The 12,911-nt window shown below is 36.3% G+C and overlaps 1 protein-coding gene across 1 annotated transcript in view; it reads right to left on the bottom strand.

Moving 5' to 3' along the window:
* Positions 1 to 12,911, bottom strand: part of fzr (fizzy and cell division cycle 20 related) — a 60,551-nt gene that overhangs the window by 31,061 nt on the left and 16,579 nt on the right. The window contains exon 2 of the mRNA XM_073079171.1: positions 1,242 to 1,522. Coding sequence (XP_072935272.1) covers positions 1,242 to 1,522 — 281 coding nt within the window. The remainder of the gene's footprint in view (positions 1 to 1,241; positions 1,523 to 12,911) is intronic.

Below are 12,911 nucleotides of genomic sequence, written 5' to 3'. Positions count from 1 at the left end.
GGCGCAAATCAAAAGTTGGTAGGTACCGAAATAAGAGAAGTGCATTCGGACAACGCGCCGATCATTCTCTTCTAAATAACTCATCAAGTTGTAAAGAAAAAAGACTTTTAAAAAATACATCAGCGTGATGCCTTCATAAATTTAGTGCTGGCATCAAAAGCTTTGGACCAAGGCATCGGCCATTCATTCGCGAGACGAAATTTATCGACGAGAACACTTCATGATATGCATAAACGAATAAATCAAAAGAGTGGACAAAAAATCGAATGTTTCTCGTATTCGAAAGACGTGCAAATTACTAATTACCCTTTATACTCAATTTAATTTTATTGGCGTCCGACGAAAATTGTGATACAATTAGACACAGTCAAATATGCAGATATCGCATTACGACGATCGCTTTTACAATCGAAGATAAAAACTGCTTATTAGACATGCAGTTTTTTTCCAAACTTTTTTATTGTCAATTCGTCGCTAATTGAATTTAGTTTGAATGTTGTCATTTTAAAGCTCTAATTTGATTGTCATTTAAGCCCATTAGATTTATTGACGACGGGATCCATGATGCAAAGGAAACAGGATGGATTTCATTGAGATTGTAAAATATTTTGAATTATTTGATCAATATACCTGACAAAGTTTACGGGTTCACATAAAGTCGAAAACGTGTGTTTAATCTGAAATGCCGCGTTAATTAAAGGAAAGTCCTAAAACAAGACATGCGAAATAAAACGTGAAAGAGTTATACTAACGGTCGTAAATTACTCAAATGATATAAATTTTGGGACAAAAAAATAAAGAACAATCACAAAATCTTTATTTGTAACGATCCCAAAGTAGCATACATGTACTCTTTTGAAATGGCTAGTCCTGTATAGCAATCGTAAGATATATATTTCTTTATCACGTTACGAGCGTTACATGGTATGTCAGGACTCAATTTGAGCGATCGCTTTTTGAAACCGTGAAGACATAATTTAATTTTGATCTCTTACTTTGGAAAAAAAAACTTTAGAAATCAATAATTCTAGAGACTATATTTTAACAAAGGGCAGTAGAACCTAGTTGAAATCACCGACACCTGAGAATTTCTACTACTTAATAGTCCTAAGGTTCAATGTGATCACTACACACAAGTCGTGGAATCTAAAAAGGCAAAACACTTTACTGTCTTTGTAGGTCAGTATAAACTGCACTAAGAGCTGCACTTCAGCATCACACTATTGAAACAACCAACTCACCTCCGCACGATGCGCCGGCGCACGAAATCTGAAGACCGGCGGGGAGTACGCCAGGGCCGCTCTCGCTGCTGACGCCAGTTGCACTGCACCCAGAGCGGCTCTGTTCCCATCCGCACAGTTCGTTGGAGGGCCCCTCAGCTCCTCTATCTGAGCTCCGAGGAGTTCGTTCCTCAGCAGGCAGCCGTACGCGAGGTGGTCCCGCCCACCGCCTTGCCCGTCGCCGTTGGTACTGTCGCCGCGCGCTTTCTTCGCCGGCTGGTTCTCTGTGCCTCTGCGTATGGCTGGGGAAGAAAAAGTTGTTCTGAGCAACTAATCTGAATACATTACGTGGGTGCGACTTATCGGAATATATTAGCGGTGCACAGGCCAGTGGTGTTTTCGAGCTCTTGCACTGGCTGTCCAATGTTCTAATCCAGGCCAATTTGTGTATTATCAATATCATTTCATTTATCGGTAATAAAAAATAAGACCAAATATCGCATAGGATTTCTCCATTATTTTGTTAGAAATACATAAGGCATTACCAAGCTGCATTTGGTCAAGAAGTTGGATTACACCCCATAATCTTTATAATTCTGACACACTAGTGTGATATCTATTGTAAGAATTGCGATAGAACGATGATTATAAAATTTAAATCCCTTTACTACACATATTCAGTTCAACCCCTTTATAGGGGTACGATAAAAGGTATGGTTGGTTCGAACGAAGCCCATAAAACCTGCAAAAGATTTAACGACTGCTTTCCTACTAAAACCGGGACTGGCGGCTTAATATACCCGGAAACATGGAATTGCGCATAAATGGTACTAGCGGTCACCCATCCAACTCAACCGCACCCGGTTACGCAATAACAATTTCTAAAAACCGCAAGGTTGTGCGCTTTTCCATCGTACATGTTATTGAAATATCTATTTTAGAGTTAATTTTATATTTTATGTTTACAGTTAAACTTTCCTTCCTTTTACATTGCAAAACCGCTTACCTAAACGGAATTAAATAATAATTATTATTACATTAATTATATGATATATTAATAATTGTAACAGAAACTTAAAAGTGAAAACCAATAACTACCAGTTACAATATTAATTTGTAAAATTGAATCGTAGTCGCAATATTGATATTAATTTTCTATTACAACATATAGACGCCATAATAGCTACACATAAAACCAAACCAAACAAGAACATTCAATAAATAATAAAACCCAGCATCCACCAGTCTGGTCAATACACTTCGAATACTGACCGAATCACGGTGCGTCTGGCACGATTCGATCGATTTACATATAAGATAATTATTATGATCGGGATACTTGATAATATTCGCATGTCACTGTGCTTAGAAACACATATTTGCATAGAAACTAGTTTGCCACGCGTCACCGCACGAGCCTCCGTCCTATCGTAAGATTACCTGCATAAAAACTGATTTAACTTAAAAAATATGTAGTTCTTTGACTTCGTATCTAGATTATGTTTTTTGTATTGCACCTATACCTAATGTGGTATCAGATTGGCGTAGTGAGTACAATAACACACGTGGTGTTACGTAAGCGAACCTAATAACTAATAACGTAGGTATTAAAAAATATTATTACTTGACTGTAGTAGTACAATGAGAATTTCATTATCGCATGCTTTAATGACGAAGGAAAACAATGTTACGAAAGCTACGTGCCTAAGATTTCTGCAAAAGATGTCTAAGATATGAAGTTTACTAATAAAAACTTAGCCAACGTGGTGGACTTTGAGAGAAGACTTATATCTAGCAGTAGCAATCCTCTGTAAGTGAAGACCTAGATTGGGCGTAATAACCAAATCCCTAGATATTCACACCATATATAATCGATTTCATACAGGACTATTGTCTTATGTGGGGTAGTGCCACGTTTTACATACGTATGAGATATCACGTGTTACATATGTATGAGGCTGACTTACATATGACTGAATAATATTAATCTTCAGGAGTGTCAACTTAAGACAATTTAGATTAGTTTCGCGTAGAAGTATTGTTCTTTATGGATTTAGTTACAGAAGTGCACAGACAACTATGGCCACCAGATGTCATCATTTGCTACTTAAATCTTTAAAAATGTGGGGGCGGACTGATAACTATTTAAAAAATTAAAATAAATAAATATCATTCCGAGCGTAGCCCCTAGCCATCAATAAATTAAACATTTCATTTTACAATAAAAAAAATAACTATATTTACACGCCCGAACAACGTTTCTAAACCCATTAATAATGATTAAGTAAACAAAAAATCCCAACACTAACAAAACGACAAATTAATTAATTTACAAATAAATATATGTATCCACCGGAGCTAGGCGAGTTGTGCAATAAACTAATTCGACCACAGATTATATCAACATCGACAGGTTAAGATGGCGGCGGGTGGCGACCGCGCCGTAAATAGCTATTGATGCGCACGCGCCGAGTTCGTTCCATTAGAGCCATATGCGCGCCGAGCACGTGCTCTGATTCATTACAAAAAATCACCTTTTTTTACTTTCATCTTTTTTTTTACTTTCACCGTACTTTTTCTTTGATACCAATCGTTAATTGAATTTGTAAACAATGGATATTAATATTGGTGGTTTATAGGCCCACGTGGTATAGTATACCACGTTTTAGGATCTTCTACTTTATGTACCTACATGCGACTTATTAGAATTCGTATTACCTATATCACCATTATTTTTTTAAATTAAGTTCCATTAAACAAAACTGTGTGTTAATATCTAATTAATCAAACAGTTAATTAAATTGTAATTAAACGCGCAAAAAAAAATAAAAAAAGAAGATTTATTATACCCCATAAACACACCATAAACATGTCCAATTACAAAAAAAGGAGATAAATTATCTAACTAGTTAACATGTCCGTAGTCAGCTTTCGATCATCGACACGTAAATAGATATACTGCGCACGCGCCGCCTTCCGAACTAAAAGAACCACATGTGCAGTGATAAATTGCCCAAATAAATAAATTATAATAGACTGCAATAATAACATACACATACAACGAGTATAATATATTATGTGTAAATACATAGAGCCTAGTGATATTAACTTAGAACTCTCAGTTTAGGGGATCGGGGTGGGAATGCTGAGCACCTCTGATTGTTAAAGGTGCATATCACAAATTAATTATTACATGTGTTAAAGAAAAACATAAAAGAAACTTTAAAAAAGTAATCAGAGTAAAAGGGAAAACGAAATGATAGATCTTTAAAAAGGTTCATAACATCATTACGTGTGAAGTCTACGAATCCGCACGTTGCCAGAGGAGTGGACTATCACTGAGAGGAAATCCGCGCCCAAAGTTAAGTAAGTAATAGGTTAATTATAAAAAAATGAATTAAAAAAAAACTGTGAATTATGCGCTATTAAATTTTCAATTCAGTTAGTAATACCTATATTTAGTGATAATGTTAAGACCAAATACTTTACTATTCATATAACCTTCCACACTTCCATGAATATCAACCTATTCATCACCTACGAATGCAGAATTCAACTTTATTCAGATGCTGAACAAGAGCAGGCGCAAATTGCATATAACGTGTTTCAAACAATACGTTTAACGATGGATCTTTGTGCTTTAGAAAGCCTATTCAAACGCCTTAGTCAATATATCATAAGACTTCCTTATTTGGGACCGGGACAGGCTTAGGGCCTTTTCAGATAGCGCGTGAGAACACGGTTAGAACACTCGTACAAGGCTCTTGTACAAGCCGTGTTCGAAGTAAAAGGAATTTACAGAGGTCGGATAAAAAATATTTTTATTTTATTTAGAACTAGCATAATATGCCGCACAGAATATTGACAACACCATGTAGTACATGTGGGAACGATACAGGGTTATGTGGGATTCTTACTGCACTAAAACCCCCCGGTGGCCGACCGCGGCGCTGCGTAAAGGACCCCGGGATCTCTGAAGGAACGCAACGGAAGTCCTCTTAGAGCGTTGCCCCATCGGGCTCCGCCCAGGTGAGCATGCCGCTCGCCACATCGTCTGATGTACACGACGGTATGCGACCACACATATCTCCGTCCTTCCCGGGGACGCTGGCCGGGCGGTTCGAGGTCCCACTCTTGCCACCCGCAACCCCGGAAGCCCCCTTTAGACGCCTCTTACGACAGACAGGGGATACCTATTCTGGTCCCGGAACTACAGGAACGCCCAATCATTTGCCTATATCAGCATAATAAAACTTAGACAAGACAGTTTTTCGAAACGCCTAATGTGAAAAGAGACTAAGTTTATGCGAATCAAGCGCCACGGGCGGCGACTGTGCGTGGGGAGAACGAAGGCGGCAGCGATGTGGGTATATTAGTATATAATACTTATATATTTAGGAAATATTTGTATTTTTAGACATGTTGTCAGCAAGGCTAATACAAAGAAACGCAATTTGAAACTAATTGGTCAGAATTATCTTTCGATGATTATGTCTATAAGTGGCTTCTGCCGCCCATGGACATCAGTAATCAACCCCAGATAAGATCCTACCTCAGTTCAGCCACAGATGCGTTACTACCCCTGCGTACTTAGTTAGAACGCCTCGGATAAGTATATTCCCTTACCACGCCATTAAAAGCGGCGACACAGCTGGGTTAACGATATTGGTATTAAGCAGAAATAAGTGTGGCGGTGATGCTACCGAAACCGAACCGTAGAGTTCAGTTCAACCAACTTAAAAAATAAAACTAACAAACTATTTTGAAGATGGTAGAACCCTTTGTGGTACGACTACAGTGGCACCACCGCCACACCGCAGAAATACTGCCTAATAACAGCAGTGTCTAGCGCTGCTGTGTTCCGTTTTGAAGGGTGTGGTAAGGGAGACAGACTTTTCTGACTCGTTCCAGCTTAGTCCTCAAGGGTAGCGGCGCATCTGTGGCGACCTCACGAAGGAATATCTAATTCTATCTGGGGTTGATGACATATGTCCATGGGCGGCAGTAACCATTTACCATCAGGTGGAATGCATGCTCGTCTACTACTCGTATATTATGAAAAAAAAATATTTTTCTCGTCTAGCCGTAACAGGTGGACATGTGACACATTCCTATTGTATTTAGGTTAATTAGAGTTGCAATGTACACTACAATGACAGTCACACATCACAACGTGAAGTATTCTGCACCGCTCCGGGAGATATTGCCAAAAATACACTTTCAGAATTTAAATCTCTTTCCCCGTAGACGGTACTTAAGTAAATTAATTTTAGGTATTAGCTAGTGATTCATAAGGATGAATGGTATAGCGTCAAGCGTGATTCACTCGTAAGACTTGGAGTGATGACAATAGAAAATGTAAGGACACAATAAAAGGTTATGCACGTTGACGACCCCCGTGGTGTAGCCGTCATCATGTCAGGCTGACATGTTTAGGGTTCAAACCCGGGTTGGCAGACATTTTAGCTTATAGCTGCTGCTATGAGTGCTGGATACAAATAATAAGCACCATTTTAAGTGTCAAATAGTTGGGTTTTTTATCTATTCGATGGTTTCACCATGCTTTTGAGAAAGTTTTATGTCAAAAATTTAAGCTACTTGTCTGCTAATATTTCTAAAATACAACGAATAAAAGCATTTTAAGATTTTTTTATAATATTGCAGTAGTGCACCAAGTAATAAGTGGCTACTGTCATACCCAGATAAATCCTACCTGAGGTTGGCCACATATGCGTTGCTACCCATGAGAACCACGTTGGATCACCTCGGATAAGTACGTCTCTCTTGCCACTTAGAACTCTGCAGTTATTGTGGAGAAAAAGGCATGGCGGCTGTGCCCTTGGGGTCAAATCACAAGGTTTCTACTACTTTCTTCTTCATTCATATAAGCTCAGAGAACTCATTATAGAGATCAGTCAAGTTTTCTCATAATATTTGACATAATACTCCCAATTAAAGCAATTTGCAAGTGAGCAACGTGTCTCAAACACTCCTTATTCAAATGTCACAATCATGAAGTAATAAATTTACATGACGTACAAGAAATGAGGATAGTTGAATACAATTATTCTGATCAACCGCAAACATTTCTTAGAATTTTCTATTTGTATTTTCCAGAACTGACTTAATACATTCATTTCATCGAAGTCTGCTTGAATTTATAGTATGAAAATTTAGATCATTACAGACATTCTAGATCGAGTTTATAGTACAGGATCCCTAGTATAGTTTTCATCATTTATTAATAACAAGCTGATTTTTCGTGAGTAGCTTCGTTTCGACAAGACGCCCAACATTTTTCCTTACAGCAATGTTGGTAAATGGTAGCTTGATGGGGCAGCAAGGATAAAATATGTTGACCGGACGAATTCTAAAAATTTATTAGTAACCAAATTTTTCTTTGTTAATTATCAAGATAATTATTTAAATAACGTGAAAAAATATTTGTCCTACAAAATATAAGGTTTTTATTAAGGCGTCCCCCCTCTCCAACATGTATCATAAACAAGGTCATGAAAAATAATTACTAACCAGCTGATTTTTTTTTTATTGGCTGTCTACCATTTACATAGTCTACCATGCACATTGTCCTACAAATTACATGGTATGTCATCTCGGACCTACACTTAAAAGTTGTAGTACTAATACTTAATGTAAAAATAATTAGTATCAAGCTGAGTGTTCCAGAATAGCTTCGTTTCAATGAGACGCCCAACAAATTCTCGTACGAAAGTTCTCGATTGTGGTTTATAACTAAAATAATAGGGATGAAATATGTTGATTTGACGAATCAAAAAAAAATATTACTAACCGAATTTTTTTTTATTAATTATCGAGACAATTATCTAAATAACGTGAAAAAATATTTGTCCTACAAAATATAAGGTTTTTTTTAAAGCGTCCCCCGTCTCCAACATGTATCATAAACAAGGTCATGAAAAATAATTACTAACCAGCTGATTTTTTTTTTATTAGCTGTCTAACATTTACACAGCTTACTACCCACATTGTCCTACAAATTGCGAAGTACGTTATTCCAGTCCGCCAGTTTTATAGTTTATTTATATTATATTATAGTTAAATTACAAATCTTGTAGGATTAATAAAAGTTACCCTTTTTTTTGTAGGACATTGTTTTATTTAGATAAAAATTATATTATCCTATCACGTGATACCTTTGTCCTACAGTTACTAATAAAAAAAATAATCCTGCGGAATTAACATCTTTTCAGCGTAGGTCCGAGATGACATACCATGCAATTTGTAGGACAATGTGCATGGTAGACTATGTAAATGGTAGACAGCCAATAAAAAAAAAATCAGCTGGTTAGTAATTATTTTTCATGACCTTGTTTATGATACATGTTGGAGAGGGGGGACGCCTTAATAAAAACCTTATATTTTGTAGGACAAATATTTTTTCACGTTATTTAAATAATTATCTTGATAATTAACAAAGAAAAATTTGGTTACTAATAAATTTTTAGAATTCGTCCGGTCAACATATTTTATCCTTGCTGCCCCATCAAGCTACCATTTACCAACATTGCTGTAAGGAAAAATGTTGGGCGTCTTGTCGAAACGAAGCTACTCACGAAAAATCAGCTTGTTAGTAATAAATGATGAAAACTATACTAGGGATCCTGTACCATTATTGAAATGTACAGTAGAGTAATATTGATATTTGGCGTCTAACTTTGTTTTATATGTAACAAAATGATGGTATTTAAAAAAAAAAGAAAATAAAAGGTATAATGATAATGGAAAAAAACAAAGCCACTGAGTTTCTTACCGGATCTTAGCTGAGGTCGCGATCCTATCCGGTAGTATAAAAAAATATTCCATCTGACCATTTCTAATTGCCTCCGCAAGCCTATACAAAAATATAAATATACTAGTAGTTTTAATAAAAGTAACATGACATACGTATAACTGAAAATTTGCGCCACTGTCGAAAATTAGTTGTACCAACTTAGAAACCTTCGTGGGCTCATGCACAAAAACTTTTTCCCACGGACTAAATTGTGAATCTAAACCATTCTCAAGTCCCCTTGAACACACAACAAATTTCATGAAAATCAGTCCAGTCGTTTAGGAGGAGTTCAGTGACATACACGCATATAAGAAATATATATAAAGGAAAGATTTTATTTCACTTCTAATTAAGCTCTCAGGTTCACCATCGAATCTGTGATCAACCTTACATCCTATCTGAGTCGGATACAGATTAACGGATTTCCATGGACAGCAATAACCACTCACCATCAGATAGATTGCAAGTTTGTATCCTGCTTCAATAACGTTACATTAAAATAACTAACGTCGGCATAACTATTTCCAAGAAATTGCTTATTTACCTATTCACCTACCGTAATTGTACGTTCAACCTGCATAATAAAATTTAATCTGCAGAATAAAAGTTTTTATTCTTTGTAGTTCTTTTGACCATTGTCATCGTCAACAGATTCTTTGCAATTGCTGGGCAGAGTAAGTGGGGTTTAAGTTATAGTCCTTTGCATTAGCCAAGTGCGGATAGGTAGACTTCACACACCCTTGAGAACTTTTTTAAAGAACTTTCAGACTTGCAGGTTTCCTTTCGATATTTTCTTACAACGTTTATAGAACTCATTATTAATTTCTAATAGACACATTACTCCCAATAATCGGAGGTTCCTGCTTTGAATACTAACTTCGGACCCAAAACGAATTTTAAATCATGAGGCTATCACTACCCCTAACAACTTAAAACCATCCGATTAATGTGTTGAGAAATTTATAACAATATAATAGTTCTTCCAAAATTACTCATAGAACTACAATACAATAATTTGTGACCAATAGAACTAAGCTACTAATAACTTAATATAATAATTTGTGACCAATAGAACCAAGCTACTAATAGAACTACAATACAATAATTTGTGACCAATATACATTGTAAACGAAACAACAAAACCACCAAACTGTCCCCGTCGTAAAGGTCGTCGCACTTCCCATTCGGCGCCGGACATCGGAAATGCGAACCGAAATTGCATTACAATTCTAAACGGAGACCCCCCCCCCATCCTTAACATCATACAGCTGACCACTAATAATACTAATATAAAAGTTCGATCACACCTATCCTTCCTGGGCTCGGACCATGTACGGCGACCGACGTTACACTTAGCCCCCTTTATTTGGCGTGATACGTGACAAACGGACAATAATTAATTCGGACCAACACCAAATTTGTTCACATCCTTGCTGGGTACACACATGCGACAATCGGTCTTATGTCAACGTGTAACAAGCGCGCTATACTGATGCAGGTGAGGTACCTAATCGTCTAACCTAACCGCCGTTCGCAAGGCCCCACCTACGTTGCTGCCCACATCCAATTCCACTGCTCGCAATTTGGACCAAGTTTTGATTGACCAAATGGCAGATGGTACAAAAAGCACTTGATAGATAGATCATTGATGACGCAGAGTCAAATTAGACGTTTCGTAAGAAGAAACGTCGAAAAAATATTATTCATGTATTTCGTCATTTTTCTAAAACATTAATTATTATTATTTAGCCAATAATTTTGTCTAAAGACTAAAGACCAGTCCAGATGAGGAAACAGAAAAATCCTACATATTACAAGAAATTGGTACATTAAGCTTAAGTTAGCAAAACAAATCGAAGTTACCCAAAAGACGGTATAGTGTAGCGTAAGCAAATAATTTCTTCTTCATGCATTTATGAAGAGAAATTATCGTTGGGGCCCGAATCTTTACGATACAAGTTACATTTGACTATAACAAAACATTTTTATAATAAAACTAGCTGACCCCGCAAACGTTGTGTTGCCATATAAATAAAAAAATGTTAAGGGTGAACAACCCTTATCATTTAGGGGGATGAAAAATAGATGTTGGCCGATTCTCATAGATACCGGATAAGCACAAAAAATTTCATCAAAATCGGTCAAGCCGTTTCGGAGGAGTATGGCAACGAAAACTGTGACACGAGAATTTTATATATTAGATTGTAATGTATGATATAAATTATTTATATAGACTACCATTTCAGGAGGGCCAATTAAAAATAGGAAGATTCCTGTACGTGTTAATGATACATAAGATAATATATGTTAATGTATGCAAAGACGTATCCGTTTCTCCGGAACGGTGCCACGAACAAAAGATAATCTCTATTATTCTAAAATTGTATGTCTGTACAATACAGATGTTTGTTGATAAAACAATTCCAATATAATATGAAACATTACCTAAACACACGACGATGTTTTACGAAATACTTTAAATAAACATAACCGACCTATTTGGAATAAAAAACGCAAGAAAGCGTTGCCACAAAGATAAAAGTTTCCAACCAAACATTACCTTATCATCAGCCACAGGTATTCGCATAAAACATAGTAACAGGTACTCCAGTGATAAGAGCTGGATACACTATCAGTCGGAAAAATAACGATTACACACAACGGATATTCAAACAAACGTACGTAGCAAGTTTGTTCCAAGTAGTCTGATTCATGTTGAACAATGAATAGGTAATTCCGAGTTACTTAAAAGTACGTAAGCGAATAAGGCTTTCGTGTCCAAAATAGGGCATGAACAAAGCGAAACATTCACCGTTTTTACTTTGACGATTGTAAAAAATAGAATAACAGAACGGTAAGACTAAAGAAAAACAAAGACAAATTTGCTTTAAAATTTTACCAACAGTCTAGTCAACTGGAATGGCGAACGTTGAAAACAATGACAATTTCCACTATCTTACATGCTTATGATGATACTTATCAAGGTACTACTACATTAAAACTATGAAACATCGAAAAGTTATTTTAAGCAACTATGGGTCACAAAAGATTAACGAAACAAAATATAGATACCGTAACACCTATTACTATGTTTTATGCAAACAGTCCTGAAGCCTTGTTGTATGAGAAATAAACATTATGCGAAAATCGCCGACGACAACAAACGTCGAAATTTAATCAAAAACAAAATTGATAAAATCAATACAAAACAATTTCTTAACAATAATTACTTGAAACAAAACAATTTACTATCCAAACAAACTGAATACCTCTTCAATCGTCCTTATCCCTCGCAACTAATAGAACAGGCACAGTAGACTGGCTATTGGGTGCGCGATAAGTCGACCTACTTTCAACTACTCTACGGCCCTACAGCAAGTATAGAATACCCGTTCGACGAAGGACTAGTCGTGTTCCATACCATACTATGTATATGATAGATCATAGAGTTGAGGGCATTTAGATAATACAAACTGAACATAAACCGAAAGTCAAAAATGGTTGAAGCTAGTTTTAATTTTTCATCAGGACTTCAAGAAAGAATATATAATTTGGTTATATTGTAGCCTCTCAGAAAATCTTCTTACAGACCTCACAATTTTCTTTCATAAATTTTACCATACTATTTATTGTGGTGATCTCATCATTGATCATCATCTTCCTTAAGCTCCAAATAATTATATGCTATTTTAGATAATTTAGACAAAGATTTCCTGGCATTTTTCAGCTCAGTTGCAAAGAAAATGTAGCCCAACCCTTTAACAAGTCTTACAGACAGATATCTAAATGATGAATTTAGATTTCTGTTCTTGGATCTGGGTGTTTGTGTATTTGTCTATGTGTGTGTCCATGGCATCCACGACACAGGGAATCCTAGT

This window comes from Epargyreus clarus, unplaced genomic scaffold (genome assembly GCF_041222505.1).
Source record: "Epargyreus clarus isolate Ecla_fem2 unplaced genomic scaffold, WU_Ecla_fem_2.2 ptg000014l, whole genome shotgun sequence".
Classification (NCBI taxonomy): Eukaryota; Metazoa; Arthropoda; class Insecta; order Lepidoptera; family Hesperiidae; genus Epargyreus; species Epargyreus clarus.
This window is presented reverse-complemented; position numbering and strand designations above follow the sequence as displayed.